Raw genomic sequence first — 12452 nt, 5'->3', positions numbered from 1 at the left:
GAAAAAGGGTTAGTTTTGTAACATATATACTCTCTCAAACGAAGATGGGGAGGCGAGTCTGTTCAGCCATTAGATCTGTACACAACTAGATCTACTCTTCAGATAAAAAAAAAGTAAATTTCCCTTTCAGACCTTGTGGTCTACAGGGCAGATGATATAAATGTCATTTGTTTCTGTTGCCTACGGTTAACGAGGTTGTGGTGTGGCCAGCACATCGACGAACCGCCTTCACTTATCCTCAACTTATTTCAGGTACCCATTAGAGCTGGGTGGACTCAGAGGCACCCGAAGATCCCGAAATTAAAAATCCCACCAGTATCCACCAGGATTCGAGCCCTTCAGATGATGTCACTTAATCTACGCGTGAAGGTCTCGTCGTTAGTATTAATAACAGAACCAGTTCGAGAAGACACGGTAATTCCGCATCAAGGTCTTGGTGTTGGCAATAGTCTACATAAATACGTTTGCTTACAATTAATTCGCTTCGAGCTTAAAGTAGTGGAATAAGTAAAAAGTATAGTCTCCCTTTCAGACCTTGAGATCAATGGGGCAAATGAAGTAAAGGTAATCTGTTACTGTGGCCCATGGTTAACTCATTAGAGCTGGGTGGACTCAGAGGCGTCCAAAGATCCCGAAATTAAAAACCGCAGTCTTCACCGAGATTCGAACCCAGGACCCAAGAGTCAGAATCTAGATCAGTTGAAAGTTCATAATGGTATTGTTATAGGGTTTATGTTTTTTTTTTTCGTTCACCGAGAAGTTAAGTAAGTAAAGTTCCACTTTCAGATCTTGCGATCTAGATCTATAGGGCAGATAATGTAAAGATAATGTAAAGATAATGTAAACATAATATGTAAAGATAATATAAAGAGCATCTGCCCTATAAAAGAGAACAGCTAATTCAAAACATTTTTCTTTCGTCTCTGTATACTTTGAACTAATCCATATGTAGGCCTACTAGTTCATTTAGTTCATGGAACACAATTCAAGCCTCGCGGAATCCTAGTGTTCAGTAGCTTCTTAAAATATCCCGAAATGTAAAATTCCAGTCTTCACCAGGATTTGAACCCGGAACCCTCTGTTCGGAAGCCAAGCGCTTTATCACTCAGCCACAGCGGAATAAAAGCGTTTTATTTCTATAAATAGAATTTCTGTTCTTTTTCTTCGACAATAAGGTGGAGTTAGGGGGCTCAGACAGTCGTATCAGTGCCTACAACTGGGCGTAGCAAATATCTCAATTTCATTCAATAAATTATAACGATCAATCTCTAATGGCTGGTGAGGTCTAGGTTTTACAACAATTTAGATTGATAATTGGGAGGTGTATGTGATTACAAGAATTATCCATCCCAAGTATTTGTCAAACTTCACAAAATGGACCTCATTCACCAATCGTAAACAAACAACATTTAGACACGTGATAATATTGATAAAACAACGAGAATAGAACTGTCACGTGACAGCCTGTGTGTATTACAATTGTATAGAAGAGATAGTATCACGCTAGAATGTAATAAAACGCTGAACTGACAATTTAACTCTTTCTCTCCATAATTATTTACCACATTCTGGTGGAATCAACGTTGGTATCGTCAGTTAGGAAAGAAAGAGTTAAGAGTTACCTTCCACTAATGGTTTTTATTGTACAGTAATCACATTTACCTCGGATACAAGATACTTGATTTAAGAACAATAAATATGCAACGATTTGAGTAAAATAATGTAATAAAATAATGTAATAAAATAATGTAATAAAATAGTGTAATAAAATATAATGTCAAATTTAAAACGTTTACATTTTGTATGTAGTCAACATATTTTTTTTCCATGAAAGTACGTTGTTTAGGGTGGGGTGGGGTGGGGGGTGCAAGGGGTACTTTGGGTTACCAAGTTATAAAAAGGGTACACATAAGCCAACGTTTGAGAAACACTGAGCTAGTGGTTGGTCAGTAGATTGAGTACCTATACTGATCTCAAAGTGAATGGGTTTGTCTCCTGTCTTGCGGTCTATCATGGTGGCTTCAAGTATCACCCCCAACAGGAAGTACTCCTCCAGACGTCCCGCAGCAGTCTGAGAAACACACAAAATACACTTGATATTATTATTATTATTAAAATAAAATACAAAAAAAAATACTTTTAAAAAAAAGGACCCAGTAACAATATGCTACAGTACTGTTGTGTGTTTCAAAGATGATAATATAGAAAGGGAGTATTTATAACTGTTAGTTGTAGAGAAAGAGAGAGCTATTATTTTAATGTTAGTCTTGGAGAATGATGCAAGAAAAGCGGCGCTGCTGTAAGCTGTATTAATTAGGTACGAGAGACGACTCAGGGACGCCAGAGCGCGAGTGAGCTACTCTGCCTCATCGTGGAGCTCGTGTGGAAACGGTCATTAGAGGAAGTGGTTAGGCTAAATGAGGGTGACCACGGGTAGAAGAGAGTCGACCCATTGCACGGAGCGGAGTTGTAAAAGAGTCCCCACAAACCTGTCACAAATCCATGCGCCGTTCCTCAAGGGACTGTTGCATAAATGGCGAGTCCCCCACGGTTAGCTTGGTATAACGAAGGAAAATGGTGGAGGCTCCCGGTGCTCTCGGCATTCATCCATGTCCAGCCAAGCATGCGTCCGGGTCCAAAGGCATCGGAAACTGCAATGCTTTACATAGGCATTGACTCGGGTCTCTCCCAGACAGAACTGTGTGTTCAACAGGGTTTTTTTTCAAACTTAGAGCTCGAAGAGCCTTCGGCTCAGCTCTTAAGACGATCAAACGGGACGCCAGAGCGAAAATACGTGTTTTTTTTTGTTTGGAAAGGAGGGGGAAAAATTTTGTGCGTAAGAGAAGCAAAGTAACAAATATAAAAACTTGTTTGAAAAAAATTTTAAGAGACTACAAATAATTATTTTTAAAGAGGTAAGTAAAATATTGCATATTAATTGAAGTTTCTTCGTATAAAAATTAAATCCAGCTTCATGTCATTTGAGCTTGTTTTGCATATTTGGCCTTGTCAAATACATATATATATATATTTTAGATTGAATTCAGTTGACTTTTGAACTAGAGTTTTATATTGGTCCAATTTGTAATTCATAAGTTGATAGGGAAAAATAATCGACTCAGCGACTCAACTAACTAATGCTCTATGGCTGTTATTATCTTCCCTGGCCACTGATCGATAGCAGCCCTTGTCTCATCTATCTACGTCTCGATGGCAGCCATTGTCTCCTGTGCCTACTGAACACTGGCAGCTAATGTCACACCCGCCTGGTGCCAGATGTCAGCCATAGTCTCACCTGCCCAGAGCCTAGTGGCAGCCCTTGTCTCACTTGCTACAGTTAAGTGACAACCCTCTGGCTGTCCAATCAGGAAAGTCCTGTGTTTAACTTTGAATAGCTTCTGTGGTAATGACGCCATCAACAACGAAATTGCACTGCATTTGGACACTAACTCAGTATTTCCTAACAAGTCTTCGAATGTAAATCAACCCAAAGCCGACACTTAAGTTTACACACAATTTACTCCGACCAACCGTTGAACAAAAATAATTCCTGAGTTGTTGTTTTTTAAGAGAATCATTTTACTAGAATATAGAAGTTTTTAGTTTTTATATTCTTCTTTTTTGTTTTTTCTTTCTATTGCTTTGCACATTTTATTCTGATAGTTTTTAAAAGTTGCATTTTCTATTCAAGCACTGTATACATGTTACACCATTAATTTTTCAAGCCGAGGCATTTAAGGGAGATAATGTATACTTACTCATATGTACAAAATCAAAAGTTCAAGCAGTCAAAGGTCAGCCAGTCAACAGGTCAAATAGTAAACAGTCACCAAGTCAACAGGTCAATCAGTAAACAGTCACCCAGTCAACAGGTCAATCAGTAAACAGTCACCCAGACAACAGGTCAACGAATAACAGTCAACCAGTCAGCAGATTAACAGGTGATCGAATAACAGTCAACAAGTAAACAGGTAAATCATTAATATCAGTCATCCAGCTAACAGGTCAATGAAAAAAAATAAAAATAAATGATAGCTTTTATATAGCGCTACTTTCCTGCTTATAGCCTGCTCAGAGCGCTATGGTCCAATCTCATTCAATAACAGACAACCAATCGTCCAGTTCAACGGGTCAACGTATTTAGATCCATGTCTTACTTACATCAGATATTGGAAGCGCTGGCTCCACCTCTACCAGCGTAGTCCCAATGTCCTCCGCCTCAATGATCTCAGTCTTTAAGGCCACCAGGACACGTCCCCTGTAGGACACGCCTTCTCCCAGGCCGTCATTCAGGTGGCCGTGCTTGGCGAGTATTTGATAGTCACGTGTTGAGCCATATAGATTGATCCATGCCGGTCCAAACGTTGGGAGAAAACCTGGAGGCAAAAATATCGTAGAAACATCAAGTCAAGTTTAAAACATCGTAGAAACATCAAGTCAAGTTTAAAACATCGTAGAAACATCAAGTCAAGTTTAAAACATCGTAGAAACATCAAGTCAAGTTTAAAACATCGTAGAAACATCAAGTCAAGTTTAAAACATCGTAGAAACATAAAGTCAAGTTTAAAACATCGTAGAAACATCAAGTCAAGTTTAAAACATCGTAGAAACATCAAGTCAACTTTAAAACATCGTAGAAACATCAAGTCAACTTTAAAACATCGTAGAAACATCAAGTCAACTTTAAAACATCGTAGAAACATCAAGTCAAGTTTAAAACATCGTAGAAACATCAAGTCAAGTTTAAAACATCGTAGAAACATCAAGTCAAGTTTAAAACATCGTAGAAACATCAAGTCAACTTTAAAACATCGTAGAAACATCAAGTCAACTTTAAAACATCGTAGAAACATCAAGTCAACTTTAAATACTGAAAACATTAACACAAGTACAATATATGGAGAAGTTTTATACCATAAACTATCCCAAATGGTAAAAACTTGAAATCTATCTATCTATCTATCTATCTATCTATCTATCTATCTATCTATCTATCTATCTATCTATCTATTTATCTATCTATCTATCTATCTATCTATCTATCTATTTATCTATCTATCTATCTATCTATCTATCTATCTATCTATCTATCTATCTATCTATCTATCTATCTATTTATCTATCTATCTAGCTAACTATCTATCTATCTATCTATCTATTTAACTATCTACCCCATTCACTCTCTCCCTCTCTCTTTCTCTCTTTTATACTTTTCATAACAAAAAAATAATGGTCTAGTTTTAAAATTATAAATAGATTTTTTTTTCTTTAAAAAAAAAGCTAACTGTACAGTTTGCACTTCTAAATTTTTAGTTTAAATTTACATTATAATTTTATCTATCTTTTTCTCAGTGGCCAAAAAAAATTCAAAAAAAGGAATGAGTCCCTCCAAATCGATTCCATTCTTACATTTGTTTTTCACGTCTGCTGACAAAGTTTCACCAGAAGCAGACGCCACCGTTATATTACGTCATTACCTTTTTCTCCTTCGTGTGAAATCGTGGACAGGTCCAGGAAGTGGGTGCCGATGACGTCGTCTTGCACGCTGTCGCTGTCTCGTAGCTGCAGACGAATTCTCCGGCACAGCGGCGGGAACATCTCGGTGAAGATGACCTGCTCGTTCCAGACGGGCTCGTAGCAGCCTTTCCGGACCGACGTCCTGCCCTGAGGATGAGGTAAACGAATGGCCATAATGGTGGTCAGATTAGCTGAAAGAAGTGGACATGAAATGGGGGACGTTAACAAGTTCTTAGTTGATCTGTTGTTCTATAGGGGTTTACCTTTCCTTTCTGCTAACAACTAGAAGATGTTTTATAAACTGTTTGAAGTGTTTCTGCCGTTCTTTCAGAGTTGAAGACAAACTTCTTCCTAGTCCAAAACTCCCGCAGGACGACGGGAGATGGCAACGTATGGGGTATGAACCCGGAACCATCGAGACGACCAAAATGACAGCCAAGCGCGCATACCGCACGACGAGGCCAACACCAAATATAGATGTTTTGGCCAACACCAGGTGCAACATCCTCTGTTTGCAGGTTAATCTTCTGTGTACTCTTCTACCTTTAGGACTCTCTCTCCGGAACTTTGTCTCTGCAACCAAATGCTCTGCTGCCAACTTTTAATAGAATTTAGAAGTTCCCCTTTCAAACCTTGTGATCTATATGACAGATGATTATAAGTCATCTCTTTCTGTGGCCCATGGTTAACGAGGGTGTCATCATCATGTGACCATCACAACAACCAACCGCCTTTTACTTTTCTTCAACTAATGTCAGGTACCCATTAGAGTTGGCTGGACTCAAAAAGTAAAGTTCCCATTTCAGATCTTGCGATCTACAGGCAGATGATGTATAGGTCATCCTAGTGTTAACCATGATTCAAACCCTGGATCCCCATTATGGATGCCATGTGCTTTACCGCTCAGCCACCGCGCCTCCCTCTTTTTTTTTTTGGACTTCATATTTTAAAGAAAATCCATTCCCCACGTCAAGATTGGGAGGGATACGCCTTTGACTATAAAATATTTCCCAGGCTTTAATCACATCCTTCCGCAGTCTTCGTAAAAATTAAGGCAACCAGAGAGAGAGAGAGAGAGAGAGAGAGAAAGAGAGAGAGAGAGAGAGATTGTAACTACTCACTTTGTGTCCCGCGAAGTGAACTTCTACGAATGGGTCAGTCAGGTCTCTGTTCTCACCGGTGAACGCTTTCTTCACATTGGCCATCAGTCCAGTGTTCATTTTCGGAAGACCTTCTGCTTTGTAGATTTTGATGATGTATCGGGCTTTTTGCCGGTCTGCCGGTACACCGTCGGGTAACAGTAAGTTTCTGAAGGAGATTGAAAGTGCGTACTTTAGATCAGCAGTACTTTTTAAAAAAATGTAACTGAAAAATAATAATGAAAAAAAGATTTCTGATTTTCAGAGATTCTCTGACGTTGGAATGAAATGAATAGAGTGTAATCGTTGTCTGTGTTACAATGGAATCGGGTGGGTAATACCTCTAGATATTTTCAGTGTGTAGATCTAATGACCCAATGCCGTCATCATCATCATCATCAAACTCCATTTGAGTGAGGGCTTGAGAGGCTCAAATCCTCTCTTGCAAAGGCCCTGGACAGAAACCCTGCTGTCTTGCGTAGTGCATAAATGTCGCCATACAGGTCGAGAATTTTTGTTTTCCCAGACCTGTCGAGACGGAGATCAGCAAGTCTGGGGCAGTCAAACAGAATGCCGTAGATACTTTGAACTGAGATACCTATGTGATACTGAGATACCTATGTGAACAAATAACAATAATTTCTCTCTATATACTTAACGTGAAGCATGAAACTTATTGACTGATCTGACTGATCTATGAACCCAGAAACAATCTCACCTTCTCTAAATATATAGTTTTTTCAAACAGAAACTTTTACTAGCGGAGATGTAATAAACATTTCTTTAAATGTAGAATTTCCGCCTTCATCCATTAAAATAGTTATGTGTGTACAGCGTTAAATAGGTGTATCGTTCTAGCATTAAATAGGTATACACATATAACTTTAAATAGGTATACACATATAACTTTAAATAGGTATACACATATGATAATATAACTTTTATTTCATAACAAACGAAATTAAAACATCTCCTTGCTGTCCTTCGCTAGATACTGCGAACCAAGGAGTGGGCTGGACTTACGCCTCAATGTCGTCATCCTCCTTCTCGGACTTTGGAGGGACCTGGAACACAAGATGAACATGTGAGAATCATAACATTGACATAAAAGAGCAAGTAGAACAAGAGAGAAACTTCGCGAAAATATGAGAGGAACATAAGAGAGACATAAAAATGACACAGGAGGAACATAAAAAGAACATGGAAGCGTAAGAGGATAATACAGGGAACATGGGAGGAACCAACGTCACTCGTGAGAGGAACATGGGAGGCTTATATGGAATGACACTAAAAGAACAATTAGACGTAATACGAGAGAGCAAATATGAACATAATATTAACAGAAGAGGGGCATATGAGTGGAACAAAAGAGGAACATAAAGGAACCATATTATAATATATAAAACACACATACTTAGACATTTTCTCTCTCTCTCTCTCTCTCTCACACACACACACACACATACGCACACATACCCAGATGCTAAAAACTAGATTTTCTTTTTGTTGTTGTTTTGTTGAGGAAAAAAAGATTAACTTATGCTCCTAGAAATAATTGACAGTGCATTCAATGGGCTGACCTTGACCGAGTCCCCCTTGCCGATGACCGCGATGTCGCACTTGAGATAGCCTTTGACTCCGCCATTGATGTCATCAGGGTCGGTCAGCATGGCCCACTTGTGGTAGAATTGATGATCTGTAGTCGTATTGAATAGAGGAATGTAACGAGACAGAGCAAAAGGCAAGACAATATCAGAAACAAACAAACAAATATATATATATATATAAAGTCTGAAGTACGTATACGTTGATGTATATTATAGCTGAGACATTAAGATACACCTTTCACGTTACTCACTGATGCTCTTTATCTAGAGCAGCGGTTCTCAACCTTTTTGGTCTGAAGGTCATATACACCATCGCGTCCCCAAAACACACCCAACAATCACCCCTCCCCGCCTCTCTCAAAAAAAATATTTTTTCAGCTTCATAATGGGAAGGAGAGCATCATCTCATGTGCTGGACATGGCCCGCGGACCTTAGCTTAGGCATCACAGGTCTAGATTGTTTAAAGGGTGTCTGGTCGTGTTGTCTCGATGGTCCCGGGTTCAAGCCCTGCCCGCTGCCACCGTCCTGCCAGGATTGGGATGTAGATTTTATCAACTCTGAAGGAGCATCTGAATAATGTTAGACAAGCGAGTGCTGGGGTATATATGGTCCGAGGGGCTCGCAAGTCTTGGGGTATACATGTACTGAGGGGCTCGTATAACATCACGTCAGTAGCCGAATACGGGCCGCAGGCCCTAGTTTAGGCAACACAGGTCTAGATTGCTCAAAGCGTGTCTTGTTTTTTTTTCAATGGTAATTATTACAAAAAATTTTCCATAAAAATTTCTCTTCTATTATTACCTCCCCTTCGATATGTACACGCCAAGTTTATTACTAAAAATATATAGATATGTAAACAAATTTAGCACAATATATATTCTTTCCTCTGTTGAAAAATCCTTACATATGCCAAAACTAAAAAATAAAATGGTACATAACTTTAACTTGATTATTGTTTCCGAATACAGGAATCTTGTTTGGGCTACCTGGCTCAAATGTCTACATAATAATAAGGTGTTTGATCCTAATCACTTGGAATTAACGTTTAGAAAAATAATGGACTTTAGGGTAGAGAATTATCTAGTTTGATTTTCATATACCTGTATAATGCTCATGTAGTTTTTCAGAAATAGGGTGTTGGGGGTCAGGGATATCTGATATTGTGTTGATTGTTCTGGAGTAGAGTATATTTGTATCATTTTTCTGTCTTTAGGGGGTTCATTGGTTAGGTAGTATGTCTTTGATATTAAATAATATTTCTATTACTGTTATTATATTTTTAGGTTAATCACTTTTCAATTGTTTATGATTTAATACTTGTGAATTATGGTAACTAAAAAATAAAAACATATTTAAAAAAAAAAAAAAAAAAAAAAAAAAAAAGCCCACAAAAGAGGCAAGATGGCCCATAAAATAGGCATATAAAGCCCAAAAAAAAGAGGCAAAGAAAAGAGGCATAAAGCCCAAGGATTCCTATGATGATAAAGCTAAAACTGAATAGCGCAAATTCAGAGGTTTCCTTTAAAAAAAAAAAAAAAAAAAAATAAAAAATTTAATGTTGCACACACACGCATCTTGCAGTAAAGAAAGCATGCAACACTAGCTGTGTGTGTGGTACTTTCACCCATGTTGACCTAAGCATACATGGCCTTATACCATTGCTGTACTAGAGCTTCAAATTCGTAGAGGCCACACTAATGGTTGACAGGGATTTGGAAAATATTCCGAAAGTCGAGGGCCTCGTTCTGGTGTGTACTAAATGTTTAGATTTATGGGTAGTTTTTTCTTTGAGCATGTTTTGGATTTCTTTCAGGCTGTTCCTTCAGATTTGAAGCCCAAACCTCATCGCTTGAGAGCGGGGAATCGCGGTGGACAAGATTCGAACACGGAGCCATCGAGACCATTGACAAAATATTGGCTTTTTAAAATATTTTTTTAATGACAATGTGTTTTTCCATAGATCTATACACTACATAAAGTTTTCTTTAAAAAAAATTACAAACAAAAAATATATATATTAATTATTAAGATATAAATTTCAGATTGCAATTAATAAAGTAAAAAGTACTTGATGATTTGGACAATAAAATGTTTAAGAGTGCATTAAACGTAAAAATAAAAAATGATTCCAATTTACATAAAGAAAAAAAAAAGACACTGAAAAATTACAAGAAAATTTTATTTTATAACAATAAGCTGTTTAACTAATCCAGCTGACACATGGTAACCATTAAAAAAAAACAACTTAAAACAGATGAGCAATGCAAATAATTAACTCTTTATCCCCGTAATTATTTCTTTCGCGCTCTGACAGAATTGTTCATTTTTCGTATCTCTACATTCTGCCCTGTTATCATTAAACTTCAATAACAGTTTTGTTTGGAATCAGAAAACGTTTGACTTTTGGTCTAGAATTATAGGAGAATGCACGCTCGTTTTTATTGAACACAAATTAAAGTTCATAACAACCAAACATTAATTTAATTGGGGTCAAATCAACGATGTTATCGTTATTTAGGAGAGAAAGAGTTAAACGATTAGCATCGAAATGTCTGGAAGCTGACCTACTTACTTACAAGCTCAAGGATTTATTTAGATGCGCTTAACCAAGACCAGTCGCTATAGAAGGCCTGAAATCTGACCTGCGACGTCACGGTCTAAGCTGCCCATAACTTGCTACGTCGTTGGTCAGTTTTCAGGCCTTTCATAACGACTGGCGCCGGCTCAACCTTAGTTCAATTTAGTCCATATTATTACTCCTTTTTAAAATTAGTAGCAGTGATTTGTCCAGGATTTCGTTGTGCTTAGAATAAATCGTTTGAAGAGCAACCCTGAAGTTGATGACTTTTCTATAGACTGAAAAACATCATTTTCTGTGGTCCATTAGCCTCCTATGGATGCCAGCTAATAAGCCAAGCTTTTGAACCTACATCAGATATTTAGAAGTCAGAAAGAGAATCAACACAAGCCTGAATGTTGACGCAAAGGGAAAAGCAAGGCCTCAAGAAAGAGAAATTTCATAAAGAGAAAAGCAAGGCCTAAAGAAAGAGAAGCTCCATAAAGAGAAACGCAAGGCCTAAAGAAAGAGTAACTCCATAAAGAGAAAAGCAAGGCCTAAAGAAAGAGAATCTACATAAAGAGAAAAGCAAGGTTTAAAGAAAGAGAAGCTCCATAAGGAAAAAAGCAAGGCCTAAAGAAAGAGAAACTCCATAAAGAGAAAAGCAAGGCCTCAAGAAAGAGAAATTCCATAAAGAGAAAAGCAAGGCCTAAAGAAAGAGAAGCTCCATAAAGAGAAACGCAAGGCCTAAAGAAAGAGTAACTCCATAAAGAGAAAAGCAAGGCCTAAAGAAAGAGAATCTACATAAAGAGAAAAGCAAGGTTTAAAGAAAGAGAAGCTCCATAAGGAAAAAAGCAAGGCCTAAAGAAAGAGAAACTCCATAAAGAGAAAAGCAAGGCCTCAAGAAAGAGAAATTCCATAAAGAGAAAAGCAAGGCCTAAAGAAAGAGAAGCTCCATAAAGAGAAACGCAAGGCCTAAAGAAAGAGTAACTCCATAAAGAGAAAAGCAAGGCCTCAAGAAAGAGAAATTCCATAAAGAGAAAAGCAAGGCCTAAAGAAAGAGAAGCTCCATAAAGAGAAACGCAAGGCCTAAAGAAAGAGTAACTCCATAAAGAGAAAAGCAAGGCCTTAAGAAAGAGAAGCTCCATAAAAAGAAAAGCAAGGCCTAAAGAAAGAGTAACTCCGTAAAAAGAAAAGCAAGGCCTTAAGAAAGAGAAACTCCATTAAGAGAAAAGCAAGGCTAAGGAAAGGGAAACTACATAAAGAGAAAAACTAAGGCCTCAAGAAAGAGAAACTCAATAAAGAGAAAAGCAAGGCCTAAAGAAAGAGAAGCTCCATAAAGAGAAAAGCAAGGCCTTGAGAAAGAGAAAATACTTAATGAGAAAAATCAAGGCCTCAAGAAGAATGTGAAACGTCTCAAAGATAACGATTTAAAGTTTGGAATGTTTACCCCAGAATAAAATTTTCAAAAACATACATAAGATAATCTGAAACTTGATCAGACTTTACATCCAAAAAATGGACTACCAAAGTACCAAAAGTTCCAAAGATGTCGTTGATAATCGAATTGCATTTCCCTCGCTAAATCGGACCTATCCTAAATCAATTTGCAATGAAAATGGCGGCTCTTG

General features: G+C 37.8%; 1 protein-coding gene across 7 annotated transcripts in view; it reads right to left on the bottom strand.

The window, feature by feature from the left end:
- LOC106074152 (otoferlin-like) overlaps nt 1–12452 on the bottom strand; it is a 181065-nt gene that overhangs the window by 88052 nt on the left and 80561 nt on the right. For all 7 annotated transcript variants that reach the window (XM_056030249.1, XM_056030247.1, XM_056030253.1 and 4 more), the window contains 6 exons: nt 8237–8352; nt 7680–7720; nt 6639–6825; nt 5478–5664; nt 4162–4376; nt 1963–2071 (listed from right to left, as the gene is read on the bottom strand). In XM_056030249.1, the coding sequence (XP_055886224.1) occupies nt 1963–2071; nt 4162–4376; nt 5478–5664; nt 6639–6825; nt 7680–7720; nt 8237–8352 (855 nt within the window). The remainder of the gene's footprint in view (nt 1–1962; nt 2072–4161; nt 4377–5477; nt 5665–6638; nt 6826–7679; nt 7721–8236; nt 8353–12452) is intronic.

Source organism: Biomphalaria glabrata, chromosome 5 (genome assembly GCF_947242115.1).
Source record: "Biomphalaria glabrata chromosome 5, xgBioGlab47.1, whole genome shotgun sequence".
NCBI classification, from domain to species: domain Eukaryota; kingdom Metazoa; phylum Mollusca; class Gastropoda; family Planorbidae; genus Biomphalaria; species Biomphalaria glabrata.
Note: the sequence above shows the minus strand (reverse complement) of the source record. Positions and strands in the feature narration are given on the sequence as shown.